The 23,450-nt window shown below is 36.9% G+C and overlaps 1 protein-coding gene across 2 annotated transcripts in view; it reads left to right on the top strand.

The window, feature by feature from the left end:
• mlxip (MLX interacting protein) overlaps positions 1-21,550 on the top strand; it is a 132,917-nt gene extending 111,367 nt beyond the window's left edge. Inside the window, exons 15-17 of one of the 2 annotated variants that reach the window (XM_072587443.1) lie at positions 1,261-1,384; positions 2,702-2,831; positions 11,014-21,550. In XM_072587443.1, coding sequence (XP_072443544.1) covers positions 1,261-1,384; positions 2,702-2,831; positions 11,014-11,135 — 376 coding nt within the window. In that variant the 3' untranslated portion in view covers positions 11,136-21,550. Of the gene's footprint in view, positions 1-1,260; positions 1,385-2,701; positions 2,832-6,245; positions 9,282-11,013 lie in introns of those variants that run through there. The other variant, XM_072587444.1, reaches the window with a different exon arrangement.
• The last annotated feature ends 1,900 nt before the right edge of the window (positions 21,551-23,450 follow it).

Here is a 23,450-nt window from a genome sequence, read left to right as displayed (position 1 = left end):
AAAAAGAAATTTACAGGGATGGCTGGGGAAAAAAATGGATTGAACTCAGACTTAGTGATTACTGTTTCAAAATCAGTACATGTTTGATGGGCCAAATGGCCGCCTTTCTCTGAGCTATGATTCTCTGAGTTCACTATAAAATAATAGAGCAAGCTCAGGACCTTCTGGCCTGCATGGCTCTCCTGTTTCTTTTGAGCCATTAGCAGTAGCAACCTTTGACTTGGAGGTGGTGAGTTTGCACTCTGCACACTGGAGCAAGCAAACTGTTGTCAGTGCCTCCTCTCCAAAGGGATTGCATCGCTGATCTGACTTCCATCTTTGACTGGCCAAGAGACACAAGGTTTTGTTGTCTAGACTAGGATCTTTGTCAACCTTCTCCAAAGAATTCTAAATCATAGCTTCAAACACAGTTTGTTTTTTCAGTTACAAACTCCAAAAATTGTTGTTTATGCTATGTATCCTCCATATTCTATATTTTAAAAACTTTTTCCTAACTGTCTATTTCAAACAGGGTAAAATGTAACAGAGATGATGGATTGCAAGATTCTTTAAATTGCGGTTGTTCCTCACATGTTTACATTGCACAATTTAACACTTTGTGTGTAGTAACAGTTATAAATCTATAATTGTATTTATTCTGGTTAACTGTTGACATCACCAGAAAGTTTACATTGTCAAGTTTGTCTTTAATTTTGCTGTTGATTTTAAGATTTTGTTTTGGCTAAACTCCTGAGATATATTTGACCTTACTGGCCAAATTATTCTGTCTCTATACATTAAAGGCTTCAGCTTTCATTTGTTCTACCATGGAGGATGCAGCAGCTTCAACTGTATACACTAGTGCACGTTCCATGAGTCAGTGGTCCTTAGTTTTTTGTCCTCTTTTTGAATTTGCCGACTCTTGATACAACACCAACAGGACTGTTGACAATGAAACCTGTGTACAGGTGCACTTCTGAATGGAGGTGCAGGTAACAATTAGGAAGCACGATTCGGGTTAATTTTTCTTCTTAACTTGGAGATAAATACCAATTTTTCGTTCTCGTACACTTTCCCATAATACTGCATCGAGTGGAGATCGTGCATAGCACTTTTCCTGACTTAGTAAGTTCACCTACTCAATGGAAAACTTAGGAAATCATTATCATTGAGTGGTTAAATCACTTTGTACTTTGTGTAATGTGAGAGGTTGATTTGGGTCTTTGAATTACTTGACCTAACAATTGGTAGTAACTTGGAACTATGCATTCCTAATTTCAGTACCTGCCATAAGCAGCTTCCCGCAACTGGTGTCCCAATGACACAGCAAAGATTTGATCATATGCAGGAATTATTTGATGAGTACGTCAAATCAAGAACGCTTCAGAACTGGAAGTTCTGGATTGTATCCTTTTAATGTTGAAATGTGGTAAACTGTGTGGTGGTGCATTTTGTCTAAAAACACGCAAACAGCATAAAGCATCAAGGAATTTGTAATAGAGGCTATATCCAGAACAAAGATAATTTCCACAAGCTGTTTGAGCACGTACACAAATCCATATATCTACTCTCTCCATTTAAGATGCAGATGAAGAAGAATGTCTTCTGTCAGAAGGTTGTTAAGCTTCGGAATTCTATTCCACAGGTAGCAGTGGAAGCTGGGCCATTGAATGCATTCAAGGCTGAGTTAGACAGAATTTTGATTAACATAGAATCATAGAAGACAATCAGGGAATTGTAGTTGAAGACACAATCAAATCAATAATGACCTAGTTGAATGAAATTGGCTCAATGGGCCAAATGTCTTACCTTTGCTTCTATATCTTATCATCTTATTATGATCCTAATATTTTCAGCATTCGGTGTTTGAACAAAAATTAAACAACATTTTTAAAGCTGTTGATCACGTGACTCTTTTTAAAACGAAAAGTTATTTCTTGTTAGTTTTAATTGTGACACATTTGGCGGTCAATTAGTTCAGATGGCTGGTTTATGATGCAGAGTGATGCTAACGGCATAGATTTGATTCCTACACCAGTTGAAGGACTCTTGTTCTCAACCTCTATCCTCATCTGAGGCATGCTGACCCTCAGGTTAAAGCCCACCAGTTGGTTCTCTTCTCTCTCTCTCTCTCTCTCTCTCTCTCTCTCTCTCTCTCTCTCTCTCTCTCTCTGTGTCTCTGTCTCTGTCCCCCTCTCTCTGTCTCTCTCTCTCTCTCTCTCCTCTCTATCTCCCCTCTGTGTGTGTGTGTGTCTCTCTCTCTCTCTCTCTCTCTCTCTCTCTCTCTCTCTCTCTCTCTCTCCCCCTCTCTCTCTCTCCCCCCCTCTCTCTCTCTCTCTCTCTCTCTCTCTCTCTCACTCTCACTCTCACTCTCACTCTCACTCTCTCCCCTCCGTCTGTCTGTCTGTCTGTCTCTCTCTCTCTCTCACTCTCACTCTCTCTCTCACTCTCTCTGTGTCTCCTCTCTATCTCCCCTCTGTGTGTGTGTGTCTCTCTCTCTCGCTCTCTGTAATGAGAGAGCAGCGCTATGGTCCACGAGGACTATGATGACTTTCATATATTACTAATTTGCTATCAAGTACGATCAAATACAAATATCTTCAGAATACTACCTAAATAATATTGAATTTGTTAAGCCTAGCAATGATGTTTGCTGTTTAATGATGAAATATTATAACATGGTTAATGATAAAAAGTTTGTGATCCTTGACACTCTATTCAGTTCAGCATAATTATAAAGCCTTTATTTGATTCCTTCAATGATACAGTTGTGACTACAAGTTTAGATGATTTATGCAAGACAACACTTTCATGGTTGGATCAGTACTGTTCCCTACCAGTTCTTCGACCAAGTAAGTCAATTATAATAAGGTTGAAGTAAATCATCTCTTAATTTCAGGGTTTCAAATTTTCCTTCTTTAAATACTAAAGCAGATAAAAGTCATATAAATATTTCATTCATGGAAACAAAAGTTGTATAAAGTAGCGCTAAAATGTGTGTTAAAAATTTAATCTGGAATGATAAAAAATAAAATAATTAAATTGATTTGACATAATTTACAGAGCATTAACAAGTAGAAGTTCTTTAAGTCCAAAAATACAGGAAGAACACCATCGAGACATGTAGTCAAGATGGGGTTGACTATTCAAATAAGACTTACGGACATGAAAGTTGGTAATACAGGATCTTTGGAAAGAATAGGGCGGTAATGTAAGGATGAATTGTAGGAATATTTGTAGGCAGACTTCCCACGACATTAATAGAACAGAATATCAGTCAGTGAAAAGAGCAAGGGTAAAACTGAGGGATCACAAAGGATGCAAGAATTTTGTGTGAGCTCTCTACTGATCGCCTGACGGGTGTAATGTGCTTATATCAATATGAAAATCAGCAAAGCAAGTTGCTGAAACAGCATGGTGATATAGTGATGGGAGACATTATCTTATTTCCATATAAACTGAAAGAGTAGCTCAAAAAGAAGAGGTTCAGAATTTCTGAAATGTATTCAGGAGTTCCCTGCAACAATCTGTTTTAGAATTGTCAAGGGGATAAGGCTGTATTAAATTTAGTAATCAGTAGCAAACTGGGCTATTTAATAATCTGGCAGTGATGTAAATTTTGTGTCGGTCACATAGTTTGAATTTGATGTTTTGTTTACTGCACTCTTTGATGTCTTATGACAATAGCACACCCTTGCAAAAGCCACAGTCTCCACCTTGTGTGTTTGAATATTGTTGATCAACGGACAGGTAAAATATTGTATTAAATTGAAAGAGACACTTTCTCAAATGCATGAAAGGTAAAAATCCACCAGATGGGAAAACTTTAAAAAAAACTAAGTAAAGGAATATGTTATGCTAAAAGGGAACAAGCATCAATGTTTGCAAAAGGTATAAAAACTAACTGTCGAGGATTTTAGAAATATGTTGAGAAAAAGAGAGGGGTGAAGGGCAACTTGGGCTTAATAAGGATATAATGTTGGGTATAACCCGCATGCTGTAATGGATAATAAATTTTTTTTTCACGGTAGTGACATTGAGAAAATGAATAAAATATATACCCACATCAGATGGTTTATATCCTAGGATAATAATAAAATGTGGAAATTTGCAGATGTTTTCTTAAACTTCTTAGATTTGAGACTTTTGAATTACAGAATTGGAAGTACGACACAGCTACAAGAGAGAAACAAGGTAACTTTAGATAGTTTAACATCCAGCTTGGGGAAATCACTGGAATATGTTATCAGCCACAGAGCAAATGAGCTGTTGAATGAGTATAAAAATTTTCCTGAGGCTCAAAGCATGACTTTGTGACTTATCAGTCATGTCTAGTAATCTTGTTGAATTGTTTTGAGGAGATGATGGCTTTGAATTTCTGTCATAGTTATTCCTAGGTTTACTCCTGCTGCAGCCAAAATTAATTATGTTGCCTCAAACTTCATGGAATTTTCAGCATATATTATGAGCTAAAGTAAAGTATTTCCAGGTTTCTTTTAGTCATCAATTGCTCCTTCTGTCTGAATGCATCTCCAATCGTATAACATGCATTTTACACTGAGTCATCTGCTTCAATACAGTTTCAAAGACAAATATACTTTTTCTGGTGGTTTATTGCAATAGAGGCATAGAGTCCCTACAGTGTGGAAGCTGGTTATTCGGCCTATCAAGTCCACACCAAGCCTGTGAAGAACATCCCATCCAGACTCACCACCTTACCCTATCCCTGTAACCTGCCATTCCCATGGCTACTCCACCTAGCCTGCACATCCCTGGACACTATGGGGCAATTTAGCATGGCCAATCCACCTAACTTGCACATCGTTGGACTTTGGAAGGAAACCAGAGCAAGCAGACGAAACCCACACAAACATGGGGAGAACAAGCAAACTCCACACAGATAGTCGTCTGAGGCTGGTGTCAAACCTGGGTCCCTGGTGCTGTGAGACAGCAGTGCTCATCACTGAGCCACTATGCTGGCCCAATAACTTAAGTGATCTTTACTGAGTTCACAAGTGGAGATGCAATTTGAAATACAGGGATGAATAAATTCTGGAGGAAGATCAACAGCAGTGCTTAACTTATTTACAACTTCCATGGAATGAGGGGATATGTCCATATTCACAAGCGCAGAAAAATATTCTGTAATCTAGCCTGACTGCATTAGTAATATCATTATGGCAACAAAATAATTGTTTTCTCCCAGATCAGGCAGCTTGACAGACGTCAGACAAATGTCGTAAACTAGCTTTGAATCTTTTTCTAATTCACCAAGGAGCTGTGTTTGTGGCTGTGCAGATAAGAAACTCTTGAAAACCTTTTCCATGGTGTACTTGATTCCACCCCAGTGCTATTTTTAACACAAATGGTTTTTATCCCAATGGATTGTCTGGTCAGGTTCTGTTGGCTCACCCAAGCTGGTTCACCCTCAAACTGAGCAAGCCGAATGCACTCAAAATGACTTTCTATTTGTGGTCTTGATCCACTCATTAAAGCCCCTATAATCTGAGTAGCAACATAACTGTCAAATCTGGAGTTGGAAGAGTCAGGATCAAAACACTTGTTGGTGAATTGAACTATATTTTCGAATGAAAAGTAGGCTCTATAATTGAAAAACTCCATCAGTTGCAGGATCTTAGAGTTGATGTGCCCAGTATACTGCCTAATGGTTGAATGAGTTGAAGTTTAAATTGTCAAACTTGAAGGAAATAAATATTTGGTGTAGGATTTTGAACTTCTGTTGTAACCTTAGTTGTATTTTGTGATTTAGACTAATTTAACATTTGGACATCTTTCCTAAAGATCTCATTAAAAGTTCAGCTTATTTTGAGTCAGCAGAATAGATATTAGAGAGGACATATGTTTGAGTTTGTCTTCTAGGTTGCATCCATAGCAAAATGAATGAAATTTTTGTGACTTTGTGACATGATCAATTGTTTTGTAAGTAAGAGAAAGAATATCAAGATAAGTGAATGTTGTCTGATAGGTAACATAGGGTGCATGCAGAGATCTATGCTGAGCTTTAGCTTTTCACTATATATCAATGACTTGGATGGAAGTAACCAAGTTAGAAAATGCATAAATCATGGACTTGGGAGTAAAAGGTTACAAAGGGACATGAGTTAAGTGATTCTATGAAGCTGGTAGATGGAGATTAGTATGGAGTCATCTGCTTCAAATCCAAGAAAGAAAAAATGAAATGCAGAACTTAAAACATTGGTTAAAAAGGGACGCTAAATCAAAGCTTTTTGTTTTGCACTCATCAGGACGAGAACACAAAATTTTAAAAGGGAACCTAATTTATTCAGCACAAGAACAGAGTTCCGCTTAGTTGGATCTTGGTTGACATGAAGATGCAGTGGGAATTGATGATCTTAGCTGATTAAACTCAGATCAGGCAAGTAGACCATAATAGTTTAGAATGTTGCCATGGAAATACAGCAGGGATTGATAGTTTCCATAATCCTTTCCTCAAAGTAAAAGGACAAATTGACTTTTGTCTCCAAAGAACAGTGTCCTGTGTGTGAATATATGTAACTTGTTGCACACCCTAATGAATCACACTGTGATCCTGACTGATGATCTTAAATTGATTTCCACTGTAATTCTTAGCATCAACTGGATTATTTAGAATCTAATCGTAGAACCATATGTGGTGATAGACAGTATTCTGAAATCTGCTATCACAGGCTGATTGAGAATGATTCACATGCTGCCTGCAGCCAGTGATCTTACAAATGCGTAATATACTTGTATGTTTCAGTACTAGTGTGATGCCAATTACTGTTGGACCAAATCAAAAGGATCCTTTTGTCTGCAGGAAGTAGGAACAGGAGAGATTTCTGGTCAGGAATGTGACAGGAAAAATTGGAGCCTCTATCGTTACTCTCCATTAAGTCCAGGCTCCAATATTAATATAAAGGTGTATGTCACCACAGCAACTCAAACTCCTTGGGGCGGGTCAGTTGATTAAGGCCAGGTGTAAATCAGATTGCTTTGAACAGCATGGAGTTAAATATATTTTCCGGCTGATGTGTATTCAGGATCTCTCTTTTTGTTCTGTTTGTGGTGGAGATCATGTCACAGAGTTATAGAGTTTTGCAGCATGCATACGGATCTTTCAGTCCAACTATTCCATGCAGACCATGTTCCCAAACTAAATTAGTCCCACCTATCTACATTTGGCCCATATCCTTCCAAACCATTCCTATTCATGTATTTCTCCAAATGGTTTTTAAACATTGTAACTATACCTGCATCCACAACTTCCTCTGTCAGTTCATTGCACACACGAACCACTCTGTGAAAAAAGTTTTCCATCTTGTCCTTTTTTAATCTTTCTCCATTCTGCTTAAACATTTGCCCCCTGGTTTTGTACTCCTTCACCTAAGGGGAAAGATCTTTGCTATTCACCTGATCAATACCCCTCATGATCGTATAAACGTTTGTAAGGTCACTCATCAACCTCCTACACTCCAGTGAAAAAAGTTCCCAGAGTATCAGCCTTTTTTTAATAACTTAAACCCACCATCCCTGGCAAGACCCTGGTGAATCTTTTCTGAACCCTCTCCGATTTGATAATATCCTGCCTATAACAAGTCGACCAGAACTGCACACAGTACTCCAGAAGACACCTCAGGAATGTCCTGTATGACCTCAACATGATGTCCTAACCCATACACTCAATGGCCTGAGCAATGAAGGCAAGCATGCTAAATGCCTTTTTAACTACCCTGTCCACCTATGATGCAAATTTTAAATGTCGCTGTGGGGCAGACAACTCCAGAAGAAAGGGGAATTTTATGAAAAGGTTACAGAAAACCTATTGTATTGTAAGGCTTGTATACGTGGGGACACAGACTTCACATTTGAGCAATGCTCTTCAGAAATGAAATCAAGGAATACATTTTTAATATAAAAGGATAGGGAAAATTGAAATTCATTTTGCACATCAGCTAAAGTTGGTGGATCATGTGGAATTTTCAAGACTTTGAGGTTAGCAGATCTTTATTAGGTAAGGATATTCAGGATGTGAATCAAAAGAAAACAAATAGAGATGTCTCACAAATAAACTGTGATGCATTTGAATGTTCAAACAGCCTTTAAGGCCTGATGGCCTACTTCTGTTTTGATGCAGGAAGTGCTCCTTAATCATGCACATAAGAGTTGAAAAATTATTTCATGCTGAACCAGTAATCTTAGTGCAGGTAGTGGAGATAGATTATTTCAGGAACCAGGAGGCCTTCCAGGCAAATTTTGAAAAGGCATAGATAGCTGTAGCAAACAATGCCAGCAGGCTAACCCTCAGCATAAGAAATTTTAAGACAATACACTAGTGGTCAAAGTTAGTGAACGTAGCTTAATGCAAAATCCCATCAACTAATCTTTTAAGCTTAAACTCTGTTCCTGTACAACATACTCATATATCAACAATGTTCGTCAGTCATGATTTGTAGCTTCACCGCACCCTCAACATTTGACACTGCTGCACAGGCCCATAGCTTCACTTCACTCTAACTTGGTATTTTCTTCAAACTTGGTAACCACATCATTCTTATATATTGCACAGCCTTCACAGCCAGATCTCCCTTCCTCTTTCAGGACAAGGTGGTGCATAACTGGTGCCACAGCTGCATGTTCTTGTGGAGGAGATCTTGGGGGCCATGATTGGAATATTGATGACTGAGCCTTTGGCCACTAGCACTGTTGAAATAGTTGAAAATGATGGTAATAGTAACTTCCACCTAATATTTCTCATAACTTGCTTTCCTGTTATCCCGCTATCTCTTCTAATTGAAACACCCCAGTTAATATAAGCATACATACTTCTTCCCATACCTCCACCCTCATGGCAATGCTACCCTCGTGCCTTTCCCCTTTCAGATTCCCATGAACTATTACTTGGCCACACAGTGATAGCAAGAAATGGAAGAGCAGGAAGATAATGAGGAAGCAGAAACACCATTGCTCACTTTTCTCATTCATAGCCACCAGCTCAGATACTGACAGGATCTGCATATGAAGGGACACCAGGCTTCAGAGGCCTGCAACCAGGCAGCGAACAAGGATAATACAGGTGCTCGTTTGCCCGAGAGACACATTCCACTGAAGCATAATCAGATGAGGCTATAAGTGGAGTTCCTACAAATGAAAACTTGATAAGTATGCATAACAACATGCTTGTTAAATTGGTTTATCTCTGTCAGGTCTCTGTCAAGACATGGTGACATAGTGCTAATATCATTAGGAGAAAGTGAGGACTGCAGATGCTGGAGATCAGAGCTGAAAATGTGTTGCTGGAAAAGCGCAGCAGGTCAGGCAGCATCTAAGGAACAGGAGAATTGACATTTTGGGCATAAGCCCTTCTTCAGGAAAGGTCTTATGCCCGAAACGTCGACTCTCCTGTTCCTTGGATGCTGCCTGACCTGCTGCGCTTTTCCAGCAACACATTTTCAGCTGCTAATATCACTAGGCTAGCAACCCAGTCGCCCAGGGTAATGCTCTGGAGACAGGGCTATTCTGTTGGGATTATCCCAAATTAACTTGTGCAGGGATCAGTGACCTGGTGAATTTAGTAAGTCAGGCTGTAGATAGGACTGAAATCTCAAGAAAGGGATGATGGGGAAACATATAAACCTAAAGAGAGAGATGTCAAGGATATAGATCAGTACAATGAGTAGTGTGTGATAAATGACAGAGAACTTACAAGTAGTAATGCATTATTGAATAAGGTAAAAATTGAAATTTAAAATTAAAATTGATTTATGTGTTTCAAATAAAGATTAATAGCGTTGATGTCATAATCATTATGAAGATGAGGTTACATCATAAGGGGTTAGAAACTAAATATTCCATGGTTCTTGATAGTTTGAAAAGTTAAACAAAATGGAAGAGGGGCTCAGTATCCTTAATGAGCAGTAGCGAGGAAGGAGCTTAGTTCAGCAAATCAAAAAATAGAACCTGTGGAGATGATAAATAACAAAGGGATCTAACACAGGTCAGAGTAGTTTATAGGCTCACTAATACATCATTATTCAAGACATAAAAATCGAAACTTAACAAAGCTGATGCACACAATTGTTGTAGGGTTTTATTCTTAATATAGATTGCAAACATCAAGTTGGGATAGTATATAGTGTAAGTTAATGGAATGCATCAAAGACAATTTCCCAGAATGATAGGTCATCAAACCAACCATGCAACATGCTATTTACTCTTCTTTAATGAGAAGGTTTAATCAGTAAACTCTTAGTAGGAAATCGCCTGGGAAAGAATGATCATAGGTTTAGGGTGTGAGGGGAAAGATATAAAAAGAGACCTAAGGGGCAACTTTTTCAGCAGCGGGTAGTACGTTTATGGAATGAGCTGCCAGAGGAAGTGGTGGAGGCTGGTTCAATTGCAACATTTAAAAGGCCTTTGGATGGGTATATGAATAGGAAGGGTTGGGAGGGATTTGGGCCAGGTGCTGGCTGGTGGGACCAGATTGGGTTGGGATATCTGGTCAGCATGGATGGGTTGGACCAAAGGGTTCTTTTTCAATATAGGTTGGATTTGAAATCAAAAGAAATAACTTAAGAGAGGTCATCTTATCTGATTCACTCTTTATCGTATTGTGGAATATGAGCAGTACTAGAATGCTAATAACTACCCACGTCAATTAGAAAACCACAGAATTTAGATTTCGGCAGGATTGCACAAGTTTTGCTAGGGAAGATATTTCTGTTAACATCAGTGTGTTTTTGTTAAAATATGAACACATTGGTGTGATTATGAGAATGACTGTTACTTTCTGCTTCAGTAGGTTGTATGCCTCCAAAGTGGCACAGCAATTTATACAACGAGGGATGTTGTCAGAATGTGTGTTTTTCTCTTTCTCCACGTTTTATCGCTGTCAACATACCCTTTGACAGTCAATAATTTTTTTTTCCCTGCTGCATTGGAAATCTTGAATTGAATTCGATATTTTCGTATCTGATTGAACGTTATATCTTGATGAATCATCAACCTAATACCAGTTTTTTTTGTTTGTTTCAGTGGTACTGAGCACGCTCCGTAAACTTAGTACTACTACATCCATTTTATCAGATCCATCATTGATGCCTGAACAAGCAACACAAGCAGTAAACCGGATCAGTAACATCAGTGGAGATTCATAGCATCAACTTGTGTTGCAGTGGCATTTCCGATGAGAGTCTCATGGTTGGAGAAAACCGTCCTGGTATAAAAGCATAAGTAATATGCTATTTTCCCTCCTTCTGTCTGTGACTTTTGCACTTTAAAGAAAATGGAAAGCTGTGATCTGGATATTTGAGCAACCTAAACTGAATGGCTGGGTCTTAAATGTTTGTCCTTCAGTAAGCCTTCTGATTTCAAGGGTAAACCCAATAATTAACACCAAATGATTAGTTTGAAAGTTATGGCAACCTGTATCTATGAATATCAGTGTCTGGATGCCATGTCTCTAGTTTGATGCATTTCAGCTCATTTTTGGCTCAAGTAGTACTTGTTCATTTTCTGCTGTACTAGCAGCATCAATACAGTGCACAACCCCATAATGTTAACCCAGGGATGGGAAGAGAGCAGATTGATGGTATTAAGATTGTTGCTAATGTATGCACGCTCCTTTTTGCATTATTCTTTGTGAAGCATGAGCATTTATTATTTACTCAAGGTATTTCCTTTGCTCCAAAATTTCTGTTTGCTTCCCAAGTTTGGAGTACAATTATTTAGTTTATCTTCAAACCTGAAAGGTACATTTCCTCTCAGTTGATTTTGTTTTATTTTTAAAGAAACTAGCATGTTTACCAGGACACATCTTCCAAAAGAAAAATCAGAAGGTTTATCCCTAGTAATTCAACATTCTTGATCAGTGCATTTCTTTGAACAAGAAAATAGTTAAACTCAGGTACACATAAGCTGCAAGCTCTGTGCACAGCAATAAAACATTGTTGTTGGTGGCTTATGAAAGCCTAAGTTATACAGTCTGTATGTTTTGTAAATTGCTATTAAATCAAAATGTAATGAATTTAACACGAGTCACCTTAAAGGAAATATGTTTTTGAATATTTACGATAATCTTTCTTCAACTCTAATGCCTCAATACAACCCTTTGATTACTCCTCCAACTCCTTCCTGAGGAAACTGCAGACTTTGTTAAAAGAACCAAAGAAAATACTTAAGTGGTGGAAAAGTAAGTGTTTTTGCATTTAAGCTATGTTCTGGTTCACCAGTGAACAGGTATAAATAATGTTAAACAGATAATGTGTTACTAGTAGAAAGGTGCTCATTTTTCTCACATCAGTGCATAGAATCCCCTTCATTGTGTTATTGGAAAAAAAGCCAAATCCATTCATTAGAAAAGTTTGAATGTTCCTTGAGGAAAATAAAATCTTCATTTTAAAGAATAAGTTATGTTTTTGTAATGATGTGGCAGAAACCTTAATTGTGATGTGGTTGTATTGGATTAGACATTGGAAACAAAGTGGTGGTTACATGCTCAAACTAGATTATGTATGCAATTTTGTGCAAAATCTGAAACTTGATTGATGTACATAATTGTTTTAGGGTTTCTGATCTTATCTACACATTTTCTATTTAGAACCATGATGTATTAAAGCTTCATTTATATTTTATTAAATAAACTAGAAGCCAATTCTTATTTTTGATTTTCGTTTTGGTGGTCATCTGATTAAGACCATGTAAACATGCAGTGGGCAGTGTACACAAACAAATTTCTTGCTTTTAAAAAAAAAGCTTCCCTGTGCACTCCAGATGGTTTGTTGAATAAATGTACCAAGTGCAAAATTAAAGCCATAATCAGATCAGCGATGATCTTATTGAAAGGTGAAAGCAGACTGAAAAGACTGAATGAGCTACTCCTGCACCTATTGTTGCTTATTGTGGTATTGAGTTCATAGATCAGGAAGATCTTCGAGGTTGCAGAAGTGACCGATAACTACCTAATTAGTACATTAGCCACAGTAGGCATTAGAAATCATGGGTTAGGAACATGCCTAAATGCCATCATTATAAAATGAGTAGGTTGAGTAAGGATCAGAATCGTGTTTGGTTCTGATGTTACCACTGGCATTCTGCGAGTAACAAAGTCTGAGGCCCATACTTGGATAAAGTGCCAAAGAGTTAACAGCACCTGAGGAACTCGATCAAGTGCCTTTTAGAGGAAATGAGAATATTAAATTTGGTCATGAAATGTGGTACAGTGCTAGCTGATGAACTGAACATTATTTTAACTTGGTTTCCTGTGCTATTTTTAAAAATTCAATTTGGTCTATTTCATCTGTACTGGATATTGAAAGAGTTATGCAATTAGATCCACTCCCCTACTCTTTCCATTTATCCCTACAATATTTCCCTTTCCAGTCCTGTTCCACTTTCTTTTAAAATGTGCTATTTAAATCTGTTTCCAACCTTTCAGTAGTGCATCACAGTTTGCTCTGTAAAAAGATCAACTTCACATGCTGCTGGTTCTTTTGCTAATTGCATTATATGTTTGTGTCCTAGTTACCAACAGAGCTGCTATTGTAAACTTTTTTCCTTATTTACTGTATCAAAACCCTTTATGGTTTTGAAAATGACTGTCAACTTTCCCTTAAGACTGTCAACTTTCCCTTAACCTTGTAGAGTAGTCAATAATTACTGCCATTTATATATACATCTTTGGAATGTAGTAAAATGACTGAGGATGCCAAATGCAATGGAGCATTGCCAAACAGTGGGTTCCATAAGGAAATATTTAGATATATTAAAAGGAGATAAATAGTAGAATTGAGAGAAAATTCTAGAGAGAGCCAAAATTATGGCTTCCAATTATGCAGTATCAAAAATCCACGATTTGCAAAAGACATAGCCCTAATATCTGTTCTCTCCGTTGAACCAAATATAGGTAGACAACCCTTTATCCGAAATCTGAAAAGCTCCAAAATCCGAAGGTTTCTTTGTGAAGTTTTTTTCTCATGAACAAGGTTGTTTGGCGAGCAAACAGTTAACCCAACTCCACACCCACTCGATGCATGTCACTCAAATACGACGTTAGGAGCCATGGCCTGGCACTGGCAGGCCTCAATTCAGTTTCAGGGCCCATTTTACTCAGTATGTCTGCTGTTTGGTAAGATTTTTTTAAAAATTCAGCATCAAACTGTCACTTTTTCTGAAATTCAAAAAATTCTGAATTCCGAAAACCAGTTGGTCCCAAGCATTTTGGATAAAGGATTGTGCACCTGTACTTTCAGCCCCTGTATAATTCTGGTAGATTTTCTCTGCATCCTGTCTAAGACTTTGATGTCTTTCCCAATATATGGCATTGGACATAATATCATTGTAGACCCTCATAAACATTTCGCACTTTGAAAACAAAAAACTGTAGATACTGTAAATCTGAGATTAAAAACAAAAAATGTTGGCAATATTCAACTGATTATGTAGAACCTGTGGGAAAGAAGAAAATTTAACCACCTGGGTCAATGTTTTCCATTTTGGGGAGAAGTCATTAAAGGTGTTGCCAGTTTTAAGCAAGTAATGACAGAGAAGATGTGGAGGAAAAAGCAAAAGGCACGGTCCTGTGATGGGAAAAGGCAAGAGAGATTAAATAACTAGATGGAAGGATAAATGGAGGTGGTAATCGGATAGAGAAACAAAAGGTGGGTCTGGAGGAAGTATAAATGGGCATGACAAAATCATTACCTTCATCTGCTGTCCAAAAAATAGGCAGTGACTATAATCCAAAATTGTTGAACGAAAGGTTCATGTACTTTGCACCATCATTCCTGTTGTTGTTTATTCTCTCTTGCCTTCCATTCAATCACAGGCCTTCCCTTTTATTTTACCTCCCTCCCTCATCTCTCTTGCTTAAAACCTACACCTATTTCTACAGATTTTCTTTTCACAGATACTGCTTGACTTACACAATATTTCCAGCTTTTTCTTTTTATTCTTTGCTTTTGTGTTTTTTACTGCTATTTCTAAAGACAGTGATTTTGCATGTCTTTCCAAATGGTCTCAACTTCCGCAGCCACCTTCAAAAATATGTGGACTTACATCCAGTCTGGCCCTTTTGCTCCTGTACCCATTGTTCAGTTTAGTTATTGCCTCTGCGCACTTCTCCCACCTTTACATACTTCATTGCACTAAATTTAATCTGCTGTGTGTCTGCCCATTTCATCAGTCTGTCAATATCCTCTTTAAGTCCTACTAACCTCTTTGTTGTCTGCATTTCCGAGTTTCATGTCCTCGTCTTGCACACCCAAGTCCAAGTTACTACTAGTCCCAACACTGACTCCGCTCCACACTTTCTTCTGGTCCAGAAAAAAAACCTGCGTACCTCTACTTTCGTGTAAGTACTGCCCCTTCTAAGGATGAGTTTTTCAAAAAGCTTTCATAGATTTATCAGTGGAAGCAGTAGCCACAAAACTGCAGCCTTTATAGAATTCGATGAATTTTCTAATATTCAACAAACAAGCTTGTCATAAATTGAAGGTGACTGTTGGTGATGTGAGTATTTGTTTCATTAGTATAAGTAAGTGACATTTCTATCAAAGCTACTGTAATACTTTATGAAGAAAACGCCTTTAAGGAAAACAAAATGTCTTGCTCTTTATGGCAGATTCCAGCCATTCTCCTACTCTGGAAAAGAACCCGTCAGAAATCATAAATACAGAAGTTGAAACATCCCACTTTGGTGGTTAAATTAGATGTTCTTATGAGTTTAAGTGCCTGCCATCTGTTTTTACATCTGACTGCTAAAATTAAATTATGGTGTTACATAGACTGTTGTTACAACAAAGAAACGTCAGTATTTCGATTCCAACACTCCTGACATCCACCCCTGCCCTGTATTCTCAGTAGCCAATGGGATATAGGACTAAACAATAATAGGAATGGATTGCTGTTTGTTAATTAGGTTCAAATAAGTTGGTTGGGAAGGAGGTACGGATATGTAATATTACATTTAGTAAATTAAGTTGGTATTAAATAAAAGATTGGAATTTGGTTTCCTACTTCACCATCTGTCTTCAGGATGGAGTAACATGGTTTGTCCGAAACTAAAGAAATTTTGTTTTGGATAGAAAATTGTAATCTGAGTTGCGTTCGTGAAAAAAGGGCTGAAAGCATATATGAATTGTAAGAACATGATTACCCACCGATGTTCTCTGAATAACTACAAGATATGGTCAGACTTCAAAAGTCTGTCTTTCAGAATGTATTGTGGACTTTAACAGTAAAACAGAATGCGCAAATTCAATTTGGAGATTGTTGATTTAGTATTTGCATTTAAATTGTTGGATTGTGCTAAAATCTCTAACACAGTTTCCTGGTCTTAACTGTTGCTTTTTAAAAAAAATCAGTGGATGCAGTCATTTCTAACAGCTTTGATGATGCAAAAGGGACTTTCTGCAATGTCCACAAAGGATGATTGTGACTTTTGGAGATCAGTCAGATATGAGGCCTAAGTGTCAGTACATCAGAAGTGGTACAAGTAAAAGGACTAGAGGCAAAGGTGTTTTCTTTTTTTTTAACTGACCTGTCAGACAATGGAATTGGAGTAGTAATATCAGATTCATAATCTCCAGGAATACCCAGGATTCAGTTAATGGATACTGAAGGTGCGACTCAAAATATCATTGTGGAATGGAATACCAAAAACAGAATAGCAGAGTTTTTGAAGTAAAACATGACACACCAACTTTGGAAGTTGAGATGATGGTGATCAGTCTGAAGGAATTGCTCTTCAGAGGAAGTTTTAGTCCAGTAAATAGTGTATTAGTTGCAGAACTATTGTGCTGTGTTAGATAGTGTTAGCATGCTGTTGGATGGAACATATTGATTAAACATGCTTAGGATTGAAGTAAAGGCAAAGATTATGAAAGTTCTATTTGTTTCAGTTTAGGAGATGACAAAACATTGAAGTCACTGAAAAGGATAATTATTTCAGAAAACGTTGCTGAAGTTAGGCATTGTATGAGTAGGGATGTATTCTACAGTAAGTTATCTTACTGCTGAGCAAGGCTTGCCTGAAAAAAATAGGTGAAAGTGGGCATAGCAGATGCTGGAGACAGGAAGATCAATGTTTTGGGGAAAAGCCCTTCATCAGGAATGATGATGAAGGGCTTTTGCCTGAAACATTGATTTTCCTGCTCTTCGGATGCTGCCTGACCTGCTGTGCTTTTCTAGCACCAGACCCTTGCCTGAAAAAAAATTTCAAGTGAAACCAAAATATGGAACACGATAAAACAATTTTTTCGGAGAATCAGTAAATCTGGGACTTATCCAATCTGGGCTTTATCGCATCTCTGAAACACAGCCTGATATTTCTAATCAGAATTTTAGATCAATGTTAATAGCGTCAGGTTATTAAAAAGTTGCAAGAAAAATCAAGTTGACTCAAAGTTACACACACCATTTGTTCATCCTTGTTAGAGTCAAACTCCTGCTAAAGGATGTGAATGTGATTTGAAAGTGAGTGTTGCAAACTTGTTGAAGAAGTTAATGAAAAATGTAACTTCTAAAGAATATCTGAAGGCACAGCAATTTTTCATCGCGAGTCTTTGGTTCTCACACATATTAATGAAATAGTAGCCATGGATTTAAAGATGTTGGACAAAAACATTAATATTTTATGTTTTGAAGATGTCGCAGGTTGATCTGCTCTATTCACAGTAACGTGTGGTAAATACAAAAGGGAGATATAATCCTGGTAAAATGAATTGGGACTTTACTGGAAACATTGTCTAAGTTTCTGACTGTCGAAGGGGACAATTTAGTAATGGTAAGAGACATACACAAATATCAAAATTCTGATCTTTCAACAGTGAACTCTGAAAGAAATCAGATAATGGTCAGGGAGATCCACCAATGGACTTTAGCTGATTAACTAAATAGCAAGTTAAGAACTGCTTTGATGTCGACAGTCCATGTGGAATATTTGTGTCACATACTGACAGCTGTTGTCATCATCAATTGATCTGTGAGAGGAGTCCCAAAATAACTTCTATATTGCAAGAAAGAAGAGATGACAATCAGTTCATCTTTCCTGTGCGCTTGAATACTTTACATGCAGGAGGAAGGATACGCAGCAAAGCGGAAGTCTTTGAGAAGGTTTGTGAGCTGTAAAGCATCTTACAAGGCTGTCCAAGATAAACTTTAATCCTGAAGATTTTGTATACTTAAGAGGGTCATAGAGAGTGGAAAGATGCAGTGAAAGTGGAAGGGTGTGGTTTCTGAAAGTGATTCTTCAATGTGGTAGTCAAATTATTAAGGTGCATTTCATCCTGGTTAACAAGGCTGATTACAAACAGACATAAATCTGAGCAATTAATAGAAAGCAATGGTTAGGTAGTAATTACACATGCCTGTTTTACAGTTATGAGGAACAGTTCAGTAGATCAGGGTCCAGATTACATTAGACAGAATGATGCAGATACACAAAACTGGACCGTCATGTGCAACTATCCAGACTAGATACTTGAGGAATGTACATACCTGAATGGAAAGTTGCAGTGATTGTAGCAAGAGAAAGCTATCGGCAAGTTCATATACTGGCTAAATATACTCGAAGATGGATAAGAGGTAAGATCAATGGATTGGCAAAATGTGGTGAAACAGTGGAAAGCAAGAAACCGGGTACAAATTCTCAAAGTGGAACCAGAATGACTTACGTAAGGAAACTATTGTGTAATGGCATTATAGAGGGAGAGAGCCTCTAGTGTATGTTCAGAAAGCCATAGAAGGGTAAATAGAGATTGTAGCTTGACTAGAATAGAACTAGAGCTACAGAACATGTGGGAATACTACTAAAACTAGAAGCTTGGACAGAGTGTTGTCAGGAGAAATGCCAGACAGGGGATCACAAGCCTCATTCATAGATGAATATGAATGGGAAATGTCCTTCCAAATTGGACATTTGAGACTAAAACAAGACTGGTGGCTAAGGATTTTGAAAAGAGGCAGTGATCAAGATGTTCAAGGGCTCTGCACCACATCAGGAAAAGTGACCTTGAATATTTTATTATCTATTTTTGTCATGTGTTTATGGAAACACATACAGCTGCACTTCTGAAAGGACAAATATTTCATAGGGAATTGTTTTTGAAATCAACTGAAGAGGTGGGGGGTATAAAATGGAAACTGTGGAAATCACACAAATGCATTTATGGATTGAATTTAAATTTGTCTTACTAAAGCAGATCCAGCAATGTTCTACCAGTGCCACAGATAAACTTTCAGACATGTTTAATGTCAATAAATGCCAATAAGTTTCTATGAGTGGTTCTGTGGTATTTGAGCAATTATTATAGCTATGTTTAAAGTCAATTTTAACATTGGAAGTCAGGCTTTGGGAAACTATAGCTTAGACATTAAGCAGAATAAGTTGGAATTAACCTTGAGACAACAGCCTTAAGCTTATTTGCATCTTGATAAATTCTGCTGGGTCATCACGGAAAGGTGGCTTTGTATCTAAAGAAGAAAATTGTTAGCTTGTTTGAACAGATCAGTTGGCTGTGCAGCCAGTTTTGATGTGTTGGAACTAAGTACTATAATGAAATACGCTATAATTGAGGATGTTTTAAGGGCAGTTAGAACAGTTAAAAATTAAATATGGAGAAATGCGTCCTCCAGTTTCCATTATTGGGGTACCCAAAGGACATGAAATCTCACACCAGTCTTCCAGGTGGTTTTTGTATATGCAGCTGAGTTTATAACTGATAGGTGAAAATAGAAAATATTATTTCTTGGTGTGGGAAGTAAGAAAATAAAGAGTAGCTTCACTGGGAAGCACTGACTCTTGTAGAAGCAAGAGATATGGAGTTCTACTTGTCAAACAGTTTAAGGGAAATACAGTACAAGGGATATTGAGAATTGCTTATCCGTTGACTATTATATAGATGATCAAAAATGTATACTCAGCAAAGAGTGTGATTGATCTTATTGGTGAAAGTGAGATGCTGGAAAGAATCTCCAGATAACACGGGTGAACAGTTATTGGATTCTTCACAGAAAGAAATGCTAATTGAAAAGAGACTGTTGTCAGTCCTAGAAGAGGGGCATCTTTTATTATGGAATGTGTATGGAATTTGTTTTTCAGCAATATTGTCTATTTTCTATGTTTTGCTTTCAAGAAGACAGCTATGACTAAATTGAAGAGAATCTGGTAATGGTATATAAATTTTATGATTGAGTTTAAGGTTACACAGTTGAAGGGCATTAATTAAGTACCTTGAGCACATTGAGACTTCTGAGATAGTGGTGTTAATTAGAGAGGATTTAAATGTAATGTAATGTTCTATAAATAAGTTTAAAATGAAGTAAAAGATTGGTGTTTGGTTTCCTACTTTAGAATGAATTAGCATCTTGCGTTTTGAGTTCTAGTTTTGGTCACTTTTACACATGAAAGCATATTCTCCAGGCTTTACTCTGTTAAAACCTTCCATAATTTCAAAGACCCTTTATAAAGTCAACCCTTTGCCTTCTGTCTAAAAGAAGAAAGAGTTGCAGGCTGTTCAGCCTTGCCTGCTAGGTAAATTCTCTTCATTTTGGTGTAATGCTTGTTTTTTTTTTGCACCTTCTCTGGTGGTTCTACCTGCTTTAGAATATGGAGACTAGAACTGTGCGCAGTAATTTAAGTCGTCTATCAAATGGATGATAAAAATTTGACATGTTTTGCTGCTTTTCACTTCTATTCTTCCTAGAAATAAACTTATGATGTATCTTTTTACCTTATCTCTGCTTCTAGTGATCTGCCAACCCCAGGTCCATTTTGTTCTGTTACCCTGTTTACCCTGTTTATATTATTCAAGCAGTTCATTACCTCTTTATTCTTCCTCCCAAAATGTACCTATCCATATTCATGTCTTCATGTAAACACTGGAATGATTTTCACAAATTTATATTTAAATTGTTTCTTCTAATGGTTTGTATTAAAATATTAGGAATCTCTGTTTTTCTACTTGTTATTGTGCATTGATTACTTTTGTGGCATTTCCCCATATTTTTTTTTTTTCCTGAGCAATAAAATGAGTACTTGCCAGATGAATTAAATGAATGTTCTATTTTCCAGGAAATATGAGGCATTTGTGGTCGTACAACTGAAAACTGTGGGGTAGGAAAGAAATTTAGACTGACTGGTGTAGCCAGATCAGAGTAGATGTTAGTCCTGGATATTGGACTCATTTATTCTATGATTGAAAAGGCAAAGCAAGAAATAAAGCTGATAGACTATGGGGGACAAGCAATGTGGTATAAATCCATGTGCAGAATACTTGTTATTTTATGTGCAGGTGTAAGTCTTTATGTATTTCTCCATTAGTGTACACTGTTTAGTGTGATACATTTTCAATATCCCATGATCTTTTGCCTTACTCAGTGAGCAAAGCCTTAGAATGTATGGTTTTGGTTCAGTCAGTTAAAATTATATTAAGTATTAATTATCACCCTTACAACTTTTGAAGAATCTTGACATGATGGCTACGAGAACTCTTTGAATCCTTCAAACTGCTGTTCTCAACTGTATCTTGTGCAACATTGAATGTATTTTTTATAATAAATACTTTAAAGAACACTCAAGTTTCTTTGTGTCTGATTATCAGCTGTTGTGTGAGGTATCCATGTAAAAGCACAGAATTTAGGTTAAATGAGTGATGATTTAACTGGTAGTTTCTGGTCATTCAATTAGCCATCCCAAATTGACTGTAGTTAATTTCCTTCATTGTTATAATAATCATATGCTGGTGAAATTTTATTTTGGTTTTGTATTGGTTACATGAATCCTGATTTCATTATCTGATAAATTCTTCTATTTGTATTTTGTTTTATTTGTAGAAATTTATGTGTTTGGAAATCTCATGCTAATAGTATATTTTAATGTGTGTCTTTCCCTGACTTTTGTGTACACTATTCATGAAAGGTGACCAAAAGGTTTAAATCCAACCCAAGATCATTAAATGGCCAAGTTCTTGACAGAAATGTTTGCAACTATCTTGAACTTTGAACCTATTTAAATGAGAGTATTTCTTTTGACTTTTTTGCACTTTTAGTATGATGCAAAGTAATTTCACCTGTAACATGTTTACAAATGTGCATTGTTTTATATGATAATACAAAGGCACATTAACATAATGTATACATCACACTGAGTCAGGTTCGAATCAGCTTGGAATATGCCTTGGTTATGCCAATATTTAAGGTAAATTAAGGTGCACAGCAATATACGACATGTTCTGATTTAAGTGGATACCACAGAATGGCTGCAATCTGAACTGTAACTATTCAGCCTGTCATGTCTGTACAGGTTCAAATAATGATCGAGTTCTCTTTTGAAAGCCACAATTGAATCTGTCTCCAGATCTTAATTACTTGCTGCAATTAAAAAAATTGTTGTTCATCATACCAATTTCTTTTTTCATTCAACTTTATATCAGTGTCCTTTTGTTCATGATTTTTCATTGATTGGTACAGTTTCTTTCTATTTACTTTGTTGAGCACGCAGTTCAATTTGTGTTATCCACAAATGTTAGTCTTGGGTGTGCAGATGCAGTTCTAAGTTGTTAATATACATCATGGAGAGCTATAGTCCTCATTGCAACCCCAGTATATATTTTGAGAGGAAATGTCACGGATGCTGAATAATATTACAGTTAGGATTTAAAAGGCTGAGAACTCTTAAAATAATGTTCCACAAAATAAAGGAACCTCAATACTTTGAATATGGGGATAAAGAGCAAAGATTCTGCTTGAGAAATAATTATGTTGGAAATGCAACACTTAAACCAAAACTGCTCTTGATCTTTTTTATGTTAATCCAGCATCCTATAAGTGCCTGTCTAAAAACCCCTGACATTAGGATGATTTTCAAAGAAAGAATACATTGATGGACTATTTAGGTAAACAGAGATGTTCAGAGATTGAAATGAACAAAACATTTACAGATTTTTTTTGTGTTTTATATGATAATATACCTCCACGATGTTGCTGCTTTATTATAAAGAGGGAGAAAAAGGGAAAGTTTCTCTTAATTTCCTTCTGCCCCAGTCCTACTTTGGATATGACCACATTGGTGTGAATTGCCTATCTGATCAATTATAGACGCAAATGATTGGCTGGTGACGTCTTGGGACTGTATGGAGCTTTTATCACTGACATTAATGAATACACCTCTGTCTGCCTGCTACCACTTCCTGACAAGTTTTGTTCGTTTGTATGTTCTTTGACAATTGTTCTGTTTGAGTATTAAAAAGATTTGTAGGAACAGAACCATATGTTTCTGCACATTAGAGCAAAGTAATTTTCTACACTCCTTAATCCACTTGGTAAGAAATTGCAGTATATTTGTGAATGAGGAATGATATAAAGACAATTAATTTGATTGGAATGGTAACAAAAAAGTAATTAGATCATGATACTTTTTATTGTTAATTAAATTTAACAGTTAAATGTGCTACTTTGGGGCTTTACTATTAGTT

The sequence above is a fragment of the Chiloscyllium punctatum genome, chromosome 17 (genome assembly GCF_047496795.1).
Source record: "Chiloscyllium punctatum isolate Juve2018m chromosome 17, sChiPun1.3, whole genome shotgun sequence".
Classification (NCBI taxonomy): Eukaryota; Metazoa; Chordata; class Chondrichthyes; order Orectolobiformes; family Hemiscylliidae; genus Chiloscyllium; species Chiloscyllium punctatum.
This window is presented reverse-complemented; position numbering and strand designations above follow the sequence as displayed.